The sequence below is a fragment of the Macaca mulatta genome, chromosome 16, assembly GCF_049350105.2.
Source record: "Macaca mulatta isolate MMU2019108-1 chromosome 16, T2T-MMU8v2.0, whole genome shotgun sequence".
Taxonomy (NCBI): domain Eukaryota; kingdom Metazoa; phylum Chordata; class Mammalia; order Primates; family Cercopithecidae; genus Macaca; species Macaca mulatta.
The window spans coordinates 42620947-42636466 of NC_133421.1; the positions used below are offsets into that span (position 1 = coordinate 42620947).

At 46.4% G+C, this 15520-nt stretch overlaps 1 protein-coding gene across 2 annotated transcripts in view; it reads right to left on the bottom strand.

Annotated features, from left to right (window-relative positions):
• The window catches only part of ASIC2 (acid sensing ion channel subunit 2), a 1127000-nt gene that overhangs the window by 61067 nt on the left and 1050413 nt on the right, over window positions 1-15520 (bottom strand). For both annotated transcript variants that reach the window (NM_001271252.1, XM_028835771.2), the window contains 1 exon segment: window positions 8795-8922. In NM_001271252.1, the coding sequence (NP_001258181.1) occupies window positions 8795-8922 (128 nt within the window).

Below are 15520 nucleotides of genomic sequence, written 5' to 3' on the forward strand. Positions count from 1 at the left end.
CAGGCCCCCCTTATCCATGGGAATACGTTCCAAGACCACCAGTGGATGTCTGAAACTGCAGATAGTACCCACCCCTACATGTATCATGTTTTTTTCCCTATACATACATACATACCTCTGATAAAGTTTAATTTATAAATTAGGTACAGTAAGAGATAAACAAAAATAACTAATAACAAAATAGAACAATTATAACAATATGCCAGCATCATGACTCTTGCTCCTTGGAGCCATGATTAAGTAAAACAAGGGTGACTTGAACACAAGCATTGCCGTACCTTGATAGTAAATCTGATCACTGAGATGGCTGCTAAGTGATCAGCAGGTGGGCAGTGTATGTACGCAGCGTGGATACGCTGGACAAAGGGCTGATTCACGTCCTGGGTGGGATGAAGTGGGATGGTGCAAGATTTCGTCACGCCACTCAGAATGGTGCACAACTGATTATTTCTGGAATTTTCCATTTAATATTTTCAGGCTGCAGTTGACTGTGTGTAACCGACATTAGGGACTGACTAGATAGAGAACTTTTTGGTGACTCTTTGTTTGGAAGGCAAGGAGAGGAAGAGGCTGCAAGGTAGTGGGGAGGTAAGATAAAGAATAATTTTAAGTCCTCGTAAGACTGGAGTATATTTTTATGGGATTCAGTTTTCAATTCCCCAACAGTGCTAAGCACAATACCTAGCTCATCCTAGCCAATCAGCCAATTCTTTGAAGAATCCTTCTCATTTCTCCCCCATCCTCTGCTGTCAAGTCCACCTTGATAAAATCAAGCTCATATTGTGCAGGAAAAAATGGTGAAAACTTGACTCTTGGCAAAATCGTCTGGGGATCTGAAGATATTGCTACTTTAGAGGCTGAGTGGCAACAAGTGATTAAGTAGCTAAGCTAGCAGATGCTTAATTGATTCTTATTCTTGCGCTATTCATGGGAAACAGTGTACCCTGTTGACGGTGAATGCAATGTCTACACAGCGGGCCATCTCACCTCATGGCACCTCTCCAGTGCTTTGATGGGGTGGAAATGGATGCTTCCATATTTATGTGGCTCCATCTTTGGCCATTTGGAAGTCACTAAAGGCATGTGTAATAAATTCTCTCCTCTGCCTTGAGAAAAACCAACTGGGCAAGCTTCCATTTCTAATGGGGTCCGTGAAATATGGATATTAAGGACCACGGATTTGGCTGTCAGATTGACAAATGAGTCTTCCCTTTTGAAAGGCACTTAGGAAGTTATAATTGGAAGCTTGAGAGGAGCTGTCAAAAGCAGGCAGTGGGCATCCCACCAAGCTGCTGGGTCTTTTTATTTAGGGGTGGGGTGAGGGATACTTTCTTCTTGTGAGCCATGGTGGGATTCCCTCCAAATGGTGGAAATGTGGCCAACTTACACCAGAGGCAGAGGCTTAGGCTTCTGTAGGAGCCAACTGGTCCTGCCAAAGACCTAACTAGGGCTGGCAAGACCTAAGTATTCTTATTTGCCTTTATTATAGTCTAAACAGGCTAGAAAGGCAGCAGTTAGATGCAAGGTGTGGTGTGATGGTAGGCATTCTCAGGGCACTTTAGATACAGCTCAAGTGATATAAAGTCTAGGTTGTGGAATGGAAACCTTCTCATTCCTGGTGGTTTCCAGCTGGTAGTGAAAGAGGTTCCTGGTGAGAGTGGGATGCCTCTGGGCAGTGACATTCAACCCTGGCTCTCCAAGGTGTTTCTGAGGCTGTCAAATATAAACCCAGGGCCATGATTTCCAGGAAATTTCCTGAACAATAAAGATGGTGGGCCAACTGATTGCCCAGAATCTCTAGATTCATTCCCAGAACCACCAAGAAGTACAAGCAAGGTGGTTGAATAAATATTGGATGAATACATGGATCAACACTTAAGAAACAAGAATCACCACCAGGGTCTTTGAAGAGAGGGTGGGAGATGATTAAAGGCTTCTGATAGCAAATCATGACTTGGAAGGCCAGGCATGGTGGCTCACACCTATAATCCCAGCACTTTGGGAGGCAGAGGTGGGCGGATCACTTGAGGCCAGGAGTTCGAGACCAGTCTGGTCAAAGTGGTGAAACCACGTCTCTACTAAAAATACAAAAATTAGCCAGGTATGGTGGCACAAGCCTGTAATTTCAGCTGCTCCAGAGGCTGAGGCACGAGATTTCCTTGAACTCAGGAGGTGGAGGTTGCAGTGAGCAGAGATCGCACTACTGCACTCCAGCCTGGGTGACAGAGTGAGACTCTGTCTCCAAAAATGAATGAATGAATGAATGAATGAATGAATAAATAAATAAATAATCATGGTTTGAGCAAAGAGTCTGATTGGTGATGTCAACGTTGAAGACAGCTTAGTCCTGTCCCCATGCCGCATGAATAGCCCAGCTTTGCAGTTTCACGTATATTTTCTCACTCATTTAATTTTCCCCGAATTCCAGAATTCTGTGCTGGCTCTCTCATCTGTTCATCCACTGTTATCTACACAGATGGCTTCCAGATCTATCTCCCTAGCCCTGACCCCTTTCATGAGCTTTTGCTTTGATTAGCTTGTCTAAGCCAGAAACAATATGACTAGATCATCCATCACAGCCTGGCTTCATCGCCTCAGGAGGAAGGGCCTTCAGGGCAGACTTTTAATGGGACAGTTGTCAGAGGTGAGTTGAGGAGGCAGCGGGGAGCATTAGAGCATAACATTGGATTGATTATCCAGTTGTACTTCCAACAACTCACATTTATGGAACTTATCTATAAGCAAGGCACTGGGACCACAGAATCCAAAAGACACTATCCTTGCCCTCAGAGGGCTCCCAGTCTATAAGAGACAAGGGCTGCGAGAGGTAAAAGAAGGCAGTTCTGGAGAGGTAGGTGTCAGGAGCAGTGATCCACATGAAGTAAGCCTACATGGGAATGTTTTATCCTTAGGAGTGTGATAAAAAATGCCCAATCCCCCACTTCATTCTGTGAGTGCTCCAAGACAGGGTCTTGCTTATCTTAATTTTCCCAGCACATTCAGTGCTCAGCAAGTACTTGCTGAGGGAATAAATGAACAAAATGTTGTATGGAGTGGCTAACTATCCCTAGGAAGGTGGCAGGATAAGACAGCAAAGTTCTTAAAGGCCACGACCTTTGGGTGGTATCTGGAAGTGTGAATAGGCCTTTGCCAGGTACATGAGACAAAGAAGGGCAGAGGGAACACAGAGAACAGATGCACAGAGGCAGTCATCAAAGAGAATGGGGTGTTTGGTGGACAGTTCTGCATCATTGGGATGTAGGGTCCATGCTGGTCAACCACAGGCAGATGAGGAGGCTGGAGAGGTAAGCAGGGGCCAGGCTGGGCAGGGACTCTAGAGCCATTCTAAGGGGTTTAGATTTTTGTAAGTTACAGAAAGCCCTGGAATGTAAGGGTGTTATGTTGGGTAGTGCTGTGACCACTGTGGATGTGGGTTGAGGAGGGGGTACTACCAAGGAGGGTAGCCAGAGCCTCTCTCTTAGAGTTTTAGGCGACTCCACCCCAGCTCCCGCTTCTCTCTAGTAGGAGCCTAGGTTCTGCCTCCCAGAGCTGGGGAGATCGTTTGTCTCACATTCTTGTCCTAATTTACCATATGAGCATCCCCAGCCAGCTGACAGAGCAGGGAGTGGGTGCAGAACTGCTGTCGGCCAAACTTCCTGGTGATCCCTGTGTCCTTAAGTGAGCAGGGGCAGGGACTCCCAGGTGGTGAATGCTAGAGGTCATTTGAGGTCGTCTCATGGAATCCTCTCATTTTATAGACGGAAAAACTGAGGCCCAGAGATGGCAGTGACCTATCCAAAGTCCCATGACACAGCAGGACTAGAATCCAGGCCTCTGGGCTACTATGCTGATTTGTTCTCCACAGTGCCGAGTAGCCTTATTTCTTCGGGCTTATGGTGAGAAAAGACCAGCCTGCCAGCCAGTCCCTCCCTGGATTAGCTCCCTGTGTGCTCTCTCCAGAGAGTCTTCCTGAGTTACACCCATGCAGTGTGGCAGAGCAGAAAGAGCATGGGTGTGGGAACGTGGCAGATTTGGGCTTGAAGCCCAACCCTGCTGCTCCCCTAGCTACGCAACCTTGAACAAGTTACTTAACCGCGCAGTTTTGTCATCTGGAAAGTGGAGATATCAGTACCTCCCTTGCAGGGTTGTTGTGGCAGATTACATGAGATAATGTGCCTCAAGCGTCCCTGAAGCATAATGCCTGGCAGGTGGCATGTGCTCCACTGATAGGAACTGTTGTTATTCTTTTACCCCTCCCAGGGTTCTATTTCTGCTTCCAGCATATTATCCGGCTACCTGTCTCTGGTGGTCCTGGGATTGTGCAGGGGCTTCTACAGCAACTGAGCTAACCAGGGCACTTCTCAAGGTTGTTTAGGAAGGCAGCCAAGGCATACCTTGGCTTATTTGTTTTTAGGGCAAATGCAGGTTAAGAAAGCAATCTTTGGACTGGGTTGCAGCCCAAGAGTATATTCTTTAGGACAATAAAATAAAATTTAAAACATTTGGAAAGTGTGGTGTGTGTGTAATTATGCATGGGTGAGATAATTTTCACCACGCAAAAAGACTTTCCCATGTATACAAAGACTCATGGTAGGATTCCTTTAAGCCACTAGTTCCTCTTAGGGCTCTTACTCTGGAGTCAATTTTCCTAGCATGATTCACACCAACCTTCCAGGAAAGCGCTTTCTGCTTCCTACCACTTGTCACCCCGGCCTTCCTGCACTTTCCTTAAACTTTGAGCCAAAGCAGAAGAATCTTGGATTGATAGCAATGTAGTTGCCACATTTTATTGATATACCATATACTATAAGATGCATCACGATTTTATGTATAACCAAGAAAGAAAAACAAACACTGCTTATTGTAATTTTAAGACTTAATTGATTGTAAAACAAATCCTTATTTCAGAAATGCTAAAATGTGAACACAGATATGCCTCTTAACAATTAATGAAATGAAGTGTCTGAGGACCAGGATCAACTGGATAGGTTTGCATACTCGCAGAATGAGATCATACAGCTGGGGCTAAATCCCCAAAATATACTTGACTTAACATTATTTTTTCCTTTGTTAAAGAAACCACTAATCTACAGGCTCTGTGAGGGCGGAGACGGGGTCTGTTTTGTTTACCACTGTATCTCTACCACTTCACTCATAGTAGGTATTCAGCAAATATTTGCTGTATCAATAAATAGAACAAAGTCACAACATGAAAGAGACGGAAAGCCCACAGAAGAAAATAAATCATTCATAATTCCCCCACTGTGGGTATTTTGGCTGATTTCCTTCAAGTCTTATTTCCTATGAATATGCCCTTTTATACACATGTAAATATAATGTATTATTAGATTTAGCTCTGGGATGTGTTTTTGTATTTCTCTATTAATATAAATGAAACGATGAAATGAGATGATGCGGAAATGCTTTGAAGACTGTAAAATGTTTAACAAATATCTTATTAGTTATAATAATCATGAAAATACAGACATGAATGGGGCTGATTTTCTGAGAATACACTTCAAAGCTAACAGCGAATTTGCCCTCCAAAGCTGGGAATATGTTCTATTTCCTCATCCTACTCACCAAGGGGAGTCCTTCTGTTTCATATTGGGAAGGGAAAGAGAAACTTAAGGCTTCCTAGAAGTCATAGCTCCAACTTCCCACCCAGCCCAGAAATTTCTTCCATCTCACTAATGGAAGATCATCCAGGACTGGGGGAGGAAAAAGCACATCTCTCAGGCTGATGAAAAATAGCAGCCTACAGAGAACCTCCTCCTCTCCACCCTTTACCAGCGGTGGGGAGAAGTTACACACTGGGTTCCAAGGAATGCTGTTCACTTATTCTGCCTGCTGATAACAATGCAGATAGCAGAGAGATGTCAACACAAGTAAGTAATTCATGACAGTGGGGGTAGGTACGTTCAACAAGCCACAAAGTCAGATTTGCCATGGACAACTAATTAAAAATTTACTTTTAGATAGTCACAATTTATACACATATTGATGAGTCTAACCTGTGCCTGGTTCTTTGAAGGGATGTGGGTTTATTCATACAATAGAAGGGAGTGCTGACCGATTTTCTCTCCTTGATCAAACTTTGGCCAGGCTCTTCTGGGCCTTCTTCTCTTCTAAGCCTCACCCTTGGTTGGCCTATGAAGACTTGAACAAACACTAGCATAGTTTCTAACAGCTCAAGGCCGCATCCCTAGAATGCCTCTATCCCCTCTTAAAGTGCCTGCCTGAGAAAACTCGAGGCTGCTAAGAGAATTTACTTACTGTTTGTTTCAGCCAACACCTGAATATAGGGCCCCTGTCTCCCCATCTCTGTGGGAGGGTAGGAGCCTAACTAACTTCAATAAGCACCAGTTAGCAAACCCAGATGCTTTTCACAGGGACCAATACCTTGTTTTTTGTGATTTTTTACTTCTCTGGCTCTGCTGCTCAAGCCCTTGCTGTTCCCTCTACCCATTCCCTCATTCTCTCTTTAAAACACCCAAGGCCTCTCTATGAATTGGGGTTGAGTTCAGCTCATGCTGCACCCTCTTCCCTACTGCAAAAGTAAATAATTGATTAAAATCTGCCCTCGCCGTGTTAACCCATGTCCAGCTTTGTTTACTTTTGACAGTACTCAGGAGCTCACCTAGTCTAGTAGCTCAGGCTTTCAGCTCACCTAGGCTGCCTGTCCATCTGCATGCCTTTACTGGATAATCGTTGTTCTCTCTCTTCTTGACTCTCAAATCCTTAGCCTTGAACTTTGCCCCTGCCATCCTTATGCCCTCCTTTGTCCTCAAGGATACATTTTCCTGGTTGCACCATTTGGTTTCTACCTTGCATACCCTTGGAGATCCCCTTTTCTGCTTGCACCACTTGTCTCAGTCTCTGGGAGCCCATAGAGGCCAGACTAACCTTCCAGCACCTCTTGCCCCTGCATCAAAGCTGCAATCCCATTCCCTGTGTGCTTCAGTGAAGGTTGACCTTGGCCTTTATTAACTGCCCAGGCATTGTGTACAGGGCACAGTTTGTGAGGCCTACGCCATCAACACTTTCCCAGAGAGTAAAAAATAATATCGCTTATGTATAGATTTATGACCAGTTTTTTATTTTATTTCATTTTTTTTTAAGACAGGGTCTAGCTCTGTCTCCTAGGCTGGAGGGCAGTGGTGCAATCTCAGCTTACTGTAGCCTGTACCTCCCAGGCTCAAGTGATCCTTCCACCTCCACTGCCCAAGTAGCTGGGATCACAGGCATGCACCACCATGCCTAAGTAATTTTTTTTTTTTTTTTTTAAATAGAGATAAGGTCTCATGATGTTGCCTAGGCTGGTCTTGAACTTCTGGGCTCAAGCGATCCTCCTGCCTTGGCCTCCCAAAGTGCTGGGATTACAGGCATGAACCACCATGCCCAGCCCTACAACCAGTTTTTAATGCAGAATATCACTTTATAAAATGGCTAAACAGCTGTGATCAGTACCAGATGAAAGATGACATTTGAGCTAGTTAGGGTAGGAGCCTAACTAACTTCAATAAGCACCAGTTAGCAAATCCAGATGCTTTTCACAAGGACCAGCACCCAAGCCCCTTCCTGTTTTTTGTGATTTTTTACTTCTCTGACTCTGTTGCTCAAGCCCTTGCTGTTGCCTCTACCCACTCTCTCATTCTCTCTTTGAAACACCCGGGCCTTCTCTATGAATTGGGGTTGAGTTCAGCTCATGCTGCACCCTCTTCCTTATTGCAAAAGTATATAACTGATTAAAATCTGCCCTCACCATATCATCCCATGTCCAGCTTTGTTTACTTTTGACAGTACTCAGGAGCTCACCTAGGCTAGTAGCTCAGGCTCTCAGCTCACCTAGGCTGCCTGTCCATCTGCATTTTAAAAGCAAGCTGAGCTCATCCATTATGTGTATGTATCTTTCCTTGCTCCTCCATCGTGGTTCTCCCTGAATCTCCCTTTCCCACACCCCAGAGCGGGTGCCTTCACTACTCACTGACTTAGCTCTGCCTAAGGTCTCCCCCAGAAACTTGTCTTAGATGATTCGTTTAGGATTCCCTCCCAGTTACAGTCTTTCCAGCGTTTATTCTAGGAAAACCAGGCAACAAGTATCCAGGAGATAAGAGAAAGAAACGGAGTCCGTGTCTCTCCGCAGTCCTGCTTTGAGACTGCCTCCCTACTGAGAGTTTGCGAAGGTCTCCCTTTTGAGATGTAAGACTCGCTTCAGACGTGAGGCTGTGCCCGTCCTCCCTCCACCCACAGACAGAATTGATGCAGCAGGCCCAGCTGGACGGGTGAGGTCCCCTCCCCAGCGCTATATCAAAGAGAGCAGGCAGGAGCCCACGTAACAAGGGTTTGCTCCACTTAAACTCTGTGATGGGAGAGGGACGCCTCCACCCCTTTTCTTTTTGTAGGCTGCTTTGAATTGTATTAACACAAGTGATGAAACATATCAAACCCTGGTTAGCAGTTTCCCTTAGCATCCCCTGGCCAAAAAAAAAAAAAACATTTTTTTTTTTTTTTAAATTAACTTGTGCAAAAAGTTAACTGTAACAGAATCGTCTGGAAAAGAAAAAACCCAACCAGCTTGGTGAAAAGAAAAATGAGCCGGGTTTCCTTCATGCCCAATTTTAGGAACCAACAGGTGGTACAGGAGAACTGGTGAAGAAGGTTAGTCAACACCTTTCTCCAGTTTCACAGTAAAGCCCTTGACCAAGTAGGAATTCCATTTCTCCTCCTTGTGCCTCTGCAGGGGGTCAGGGGAGGTTGAGGACCATCAATCCTGGGAGCCCAGGGAACTTACCCTCTGCTCCTGTGTGGCCACAAAGGTCTGGAACCCTGGAGCCACCCCAAAGCCCAGCTCTTGGATGAAAGGTGGCTCAGACTGACTGTGGATCTGAACTTTCACTCCTGCTTCAAATGTCGTTTCCTCTGAAAGAACAAAGACGGACAGAGCCATGGGTCAGTAACAACAGATGCTCATGGAGTCCTGGGATTGAAAAGCTCAAAGGGATGCTGAAAAGACCCTGTGATAAGCAGAATAATGGCCTCCAAAGGTGTCCACATCCCCACCTCCGGAAACTGACTAGGTTACCTTACGCGGCAAAAGGGACATTGCAGGTGCGATTAAGTTAAAGCTCTTGAGATGGAGAGACTATCCTAAATTATGGAAGTAGGACCCAATGTAATCACAGAGGTTCCTATGAAAGGGAGGCAGGAGGATCAAGGTCAGAGAGAGAATGGAAAAATGCTATGCTGCTGGCTTTGAAGACAGAGGAAGGAGCCATGAGCCCAGGGATGCAGGTAGCTTCTAGAAGCAGGAAAAGGCGGGGGAATGAATTTTCCCCTAGAGCTGCCAAAAGGAACACAGGCCTGCCAACAACCTTGATTTTATTGAGCCTAGGGAAATCCATTTTGGACTTCTGACCTCCAGAATTTTAAGATAATGAATGTGTGTTGTTTTCAGCCACTACATTTGTGGTAATCTGTTGCAGCAGCAATGGGAAACAAATTCAGGTCACTTCGCCAGGCCAACTCCTTGCCTCAGTTGCCAAATCTGTAGAATGGGATTATAAAATGAGTCAAACTCCTTTGTTTTATTGACTAACTTTTCTTCTGAGTCATGAGCTGAAGGTGAGGACATCAGGAGGAAGAAAACATGGTGACACAGCAGTGGAATAAAAATGCAAGGCCTTCTTGTATGCCAAGGTGTTTGCCCCTTGGGGCTGCAATGGCCAAGTAGAAGAGAAGCTTCCTTCTTTTTTTTCCATTGGCAGAAGAAATGGCCCTTGGCAGTGGGAGGTTGGGGGCGGTGCAGAGCCATCATCCTAAATGTTTAGTGCTCACAATAGGTGGAAAATGAACTTATGGGACTGTATAAGCCTTTACCAGGTCCCTTTCTCTGTCTTACCTTCTCCAAATAGTCTGCAGAATGAGCTTTCCAAATGTAAATTGTGTAACTCCCTCCCATGTTTCCAAGGACCCCAGGCTCCTTACCCACCCCTTCCCTAGCCTTGTTCTGAGCAGCCTCTGTCTCGTGGCACCATGCGGGGCTGCCTGGATTGGGCATCACCGGTCCCCACTCTGCACAAATGCATCTCCTTCTGCCCAGAGTGTCTTTCTACCTTGTCCACCTGACCATCTTCCCACTTGTCACTGAAGATTCAGCTACCCAACCCCACCCAAAGCAACTCTTTCCCTTGCTCTGTTGTATCTTCCACATCTGCCCGCTGGAGCCCCTGCCACAGCATGTCATCATGAGCCTTTAACTGTTTCCGCCAGCAGGCTGGAGCATCCTGAGGCCAAGTTCTGGGCTGTCTCTCTGGACCTCAAAGTTCCTTTACAGGGCCAGGCATACACCAGGCACTCAGGAGATGCCTAATGAATGAATAAATGGGAGATTTATGGGTTAAACCTCAATCACTTATGAATGGACAAGGCCAGCCTGGAGTCCAAATCAAGGAATGTTCTCAAACTAAAAAATGGGGAGAGAATGGATGAATGCAGGAATGAGAGAAGATGATGATGGGGTTGGGGGTCAGGGATGGAGAGGGGGAGGACATGTCGGCACTCAGGCTGTGTTGGGGAGGGGGTTTGGGGACACACTAAAGCTGGTACAGAAGAGAGTGGCTGGGAAGGAAGGGCTGGAGCCAGCCACGGGAAGGGCACGACCTAGGGAGAGGGTGGGGGCCATTGACTGAGGTAGGCGCAGGGGTCTGGAGCAGGGTGAGAATTCCAAGGCCAGGGGCTGTGTGGAAAGAAAGGCCTAGTAAGCAGACAGGGCCCCAGGGAAGGGTAGGCAGGGCTTTCATCATTTAGACGAGGAGACCCTCAGCCAGGAATCCTTTTGGATATGGTTCACGGAGTGGGAGAGAATCCAGACAATCTACAAACACATCCCACTTCCCTCCAGCACAGTCATTGTTCTGTGGTTTCTGTACAGCATCACCCTGTCCAAACTCCTGTCCTTATGCTCCTGGATGCCAGTGGCTTTGTGTCAATCTCTCCCATCGATGGTGAATTCCTCAAGAGAGGAGACCATATCTTATTCAGTCCAGGGCCCTGTCACCTAACACAGGGCCTGGCCCTCAGAAGGACCCTCAAGGAAGGTTTTTAGATATGGGAGAAGAACTTCAGTAGAGGGAGAACTGGATGGAATGAGGCGGTTGAATAGTCATCTTTCAGTGGCTGTGTTTTCAAAAGTCTGCCCAAGACGGGGGTTGAGGAGAGTGTGGAGCCTGAGAAACAGACTCAGATGGGGAAGAAGGGTGAGTGTGGAGGGCTGTTGGGATGACAGGGATGCCCCTGCTGGGAGGAACTGAAGGCTCCTTCAGTGAGCCGTGGGAGGGAACAGGAGAGATGCCAGAACTTGTTTTTGAGAGCTAGCTGAGGCCGTGTGTGCCTGCTATACAACTGAGCTTAAGAAATCTTACAGCCAGTAAGACAGGCTCAAAGGAGAGGACCTGTGTCTTACAGGTGAAATGAGAAATGAAGCCTTCCTGTCAGAAATGGCATGAGTAATGGGCAAAACAGACAGGCCTGGTGTGCCTCTCTTAGTGAGAACCGCCCAAGGCTAATCGAACTGGGTTCGGATTTGGAAGTGGTGCTAGCTTATTCTGAAAGCAGCAGTAGCTGTAGCCAAGAGTAAAATCCTAAAGTAGCCTCGTTTTTTACAAACACCCAGTGGCTGGATGAACATGAGTGGGAGCAGGTGATAGGTAAGGTTTCTTCTCTCTTTAGAACACTGCTGTCCACTGGAACTTTCTGCTAAGATGGGAATGTGGTATTCCCTGTGCTGCCCAACATGGTAGGCGCCAGTTACAAAAGGTGGCTTGTGTGACTGAGGAACTGAATTTTTCATTTTATTTAATGTTAATTAATTAAAACTTAAGTTTAAATAGCCCCATGTGGCTACTGAAAACATTACTGGATAGCACAGTTCTAGAATATCCAGCTATGAGCAGACTACAGCCCACCCAGAGCTGAGGGGGTGACAAGGGCTCCGCCATATTGCCTTCCTAAGCAGGTGCTCTGGAGAGGCCCTTTTCTGGAGTCCTGGGTAGTTTGGGCAGGGTTCTGAGCAGCAGATCAGTGTGTCTTCGTGGTCAAACCACGACTTTAGTTCCAGATCCTCTACCCTGCTTTCCCCAAAGCCCTATTTGCACATCTCCAGATGCATTTCTTTCTATTTCTTACCAGAATTGCCCTTGGTGTCCCTCTGAAGATTGCTTTCCAGGTTGGTAGTGAAGAGCACCTCCCTGCCTCACTCTCTTCCCTTTCCTGGGCATGGCACAGTGTTGAGTTGAAGACCCAACTTGAGAGCTGAAGTTACCAAATGTGGACTGTTAGAGCCAAGGCAACCTCACACCATCCACTTTGGAGGTTCCCAAGCTAGAATGCAAGTTAAAATCTCCTAGACGGCTAGGGTGAGGCTTCCTGGGATCCACTCCCAGAAATTCTGATTCAGTTACTCTGGGGTGGAGACCAGGAATCTGCATTTCCAGAAATTCTGATAAAGGTCCGAGGTCATCTGCCTTTGGGCAGTGATCTAGTCCAGGAAGGGGAAGTGACTTGTCCAGTGTCACACAGCAAGTCAAGAGCAGAGCAGGGGCTAGAAGCCAGGTCTCCTGAGTTCTGATGTGGCACTCTTTCTACTCTACCAGGAGTGTGGTTTATTTAGTGTGAGCAGATGCCTTAATTCATAGCTCTGGAGTTCTGAATGGGGGCTGAGGGCATGGGATATCTTTTTCTTTGTCATCACCCCTAATGTCCCTAGCACAGTAGCTGGCACAGAGCAAGGCTCAATAAATGTTTGTTGAATGGAAGAAATGAGTGAGGAAGTATCCCTTGCTTGTGTCTGCTGTTCCCTGCTGTATCTGGGCAGCTGTGAGTCTGCCCAGGTTCTGGAGAACACTGGTAAATGCCAGCACCCCATAATTCAGGAATGCTCACCTGCTGGGATGCAGGTGGGGCTGCACACACAACAACAACACAGCAACAATAACAGTAACAATAACTGGGACTGCACTCATAGTCTGTGGGTCCCAGTGCCAAATGAAAATGCAGGACCCCTTGTTAAAAAAAAAGTTGTTAAAAATTTATAAAAGTAAGCATTGCTATTAAAAAATAAAAGAATTTCAAGACAGCAATCTCAAGAGCATTAAACTAAGTAAGTGGCCCTTCTGATTGTGGGCCCAGTGTGACCACCCTGATAGTAACAACTCAAATTGGTGCTGGACAGAATCATTCACATCCTCATATTTGTCTTATCGGCAACTGATTCAACGCTAAGCTCCTTCAAAGAGTGTAGGTCCCTGGGCAGTGAATGATTTGTTTACACATCATGAACACCAGGATTTAAGAACAGAAAGAGAGAGAGGGAGAGAGAGCGCGCAGACAGAAAGGGAAAGCTACTACATACATAGTATGTAGACAGTATGCACATGGGAGTTCTTGTTAATTGGCACCAAGTTGAAACCCAGACAACGTAACATGAAAGATAATGCTGAACCAAGAGGAGTGTGGTAAGATGGAGTTCAACCTGCAGAAGTCACAGTCTCCCAGCGTTTTCCAAGAGCTTGGCCATAGATGGTACAAGGTGAGATCTACCTGGCCATGGAGGGAGGTGCATTTTCTGAATATGCAGAAAGGATATGGGAGCCCTGTAGGAAGAGGCAGGAGCAATGGGCAGAATGCATAACGGGGCAGGGAAAGTGCATCACGATAAAAGAAGCTAAAATCTTTCATGTTGGCAAGTTACAGAAAACATGCCAAGAAAATAAACACTGGAAAGAAGTAGGAAGAAAAGTTTATCTGAATAGCTAGGGGGAGTTTTCAGAGCTCAGAGAGTGAATGTGCTGATACAAAGCAATCTTGCTTTGGACAAAAATGACTTTATAACAGTGGCTGAGTGAGGGAACCCTAGCTCCCCAGACAGCTTCAGAGGAGTGGGTGGGACAATGGCCAGCCATATAAGGGGCATGTCACAGTGCAGCAAAGGCCTTGTGTGGGTGTGGGATAGCTTCTGTTTGCACCCTCTTCCCCAGTGCTTCTCCACCCTGCTCTCTGTGCTACGGGTTTGACTTGCAGAGACTGTCTTGATGGACTCCCTTGCCCTCTGGCTTGGGATCAGTCAATGGTGGGCCAGGTAGGAAAGTGGAGGGAGAGAGCAGAGTCAGGCCGGGGTGTCTAGTCTCTCAACTCCATTTGCTGGGTCACTGTGGGTTAGCTGCACGTCACTTTGGAAGGTCACAGCTCTGGGTTGCGGGCTGGAGGGAGAGCTCTTCACAGCGCCTCTCTCTGGGTTTTGACACCAGCTTCTTTCCTTCTTTCTGAGGGGTGGTAATGGCTCTCCCTGCTACCAGTCCCAGGATGCTGCACCCTCCTGTATTGCTTTCCCAAGCCTTGCCTATGCCTTTGTTAACAGTCCTTGATTAATTTTCCCTTTTAGTATTCAATTTGAGGGTGCTGTTGATTTCCCTGCTTGGGTCCTGATTGGTGGATCTCCCATGGGCTCTCACTTAACTCCTGATAGATAGCAGGAGTCCCCTCTGTGGTACCACACAGGGAAGGACGGCCATTGTGTTTGAGCAAGTGCATAGGGATAGAGACCTCCCTCCCTGAAGGGGCAGCTCATGGTTTTGAAAGTTCACTCTTATTTTGGTTGAAAACTGCCTGCTTATAGATTTTGTCCCCTAGTCCTAGCTCTGCCCCTTTTACTCGACACCTCTTTAAGGATCTCCCCAGAGATAGTGTGCCTGTTTCCCAGACAAGTGAGTCAGACTTTCTGAGAGAGGCAGAAATGCAGACCTCTTGGACCTGGAGCGTCAGAACCAGAGAGAGCCTAGGAGAAATTGATTAAATGCTTGGGGCTGTGGGGTCAGGCAAGTTGAAGTCTAGTTCAGTTCTGTGAACTATAGCAAGTTATTTAATCTCTTGGAGCCTAATTTTTCTCTTTTTGAAAATGGGTATGAACATCAAAATGGATTGTTCTTCATAGAGCTGTTGCGAGGCTTAAATGAGCCATTGCATGGAAAGTTCTTAGCACAGAGTTTAGCTTAATAACTCAACAATTTGCAGTGTCATCATCACCATCACCATCATGAATTCAGTATTTCTGGCTTTTTACAAGATCCATGGGGATCAGTTGCTGTTTTATGTTCCTCTTTGCTCATGCTGGTCCCTCCATGTAGACTGGCCCTTCCTCTCGTCTTCCATGTGGTTACCCTCTACCCACCTTTGCACTCACCACCTCCTCGACATTTTCCCTCCATTCCGTACCCCAATGTCTAGTACTTACCATGTTCATACTTGATCCCAACTCCCTCTCTATTAAGACTGAGAGACCTCTTGGGGACAGGGTCAATGTTTACTTATGTTTATAATCACAGTGCCTGGCATGGGGTGGAACTCAAAAATGCTTGGTGAAGTGAACAAATGTGCACAATTCACCTCTGAGACACAGGATTGCATAACTCACCTCTGAGACACAGGATCCCACCCTCCTTGTTTTACAGATGTGCCACCGAGA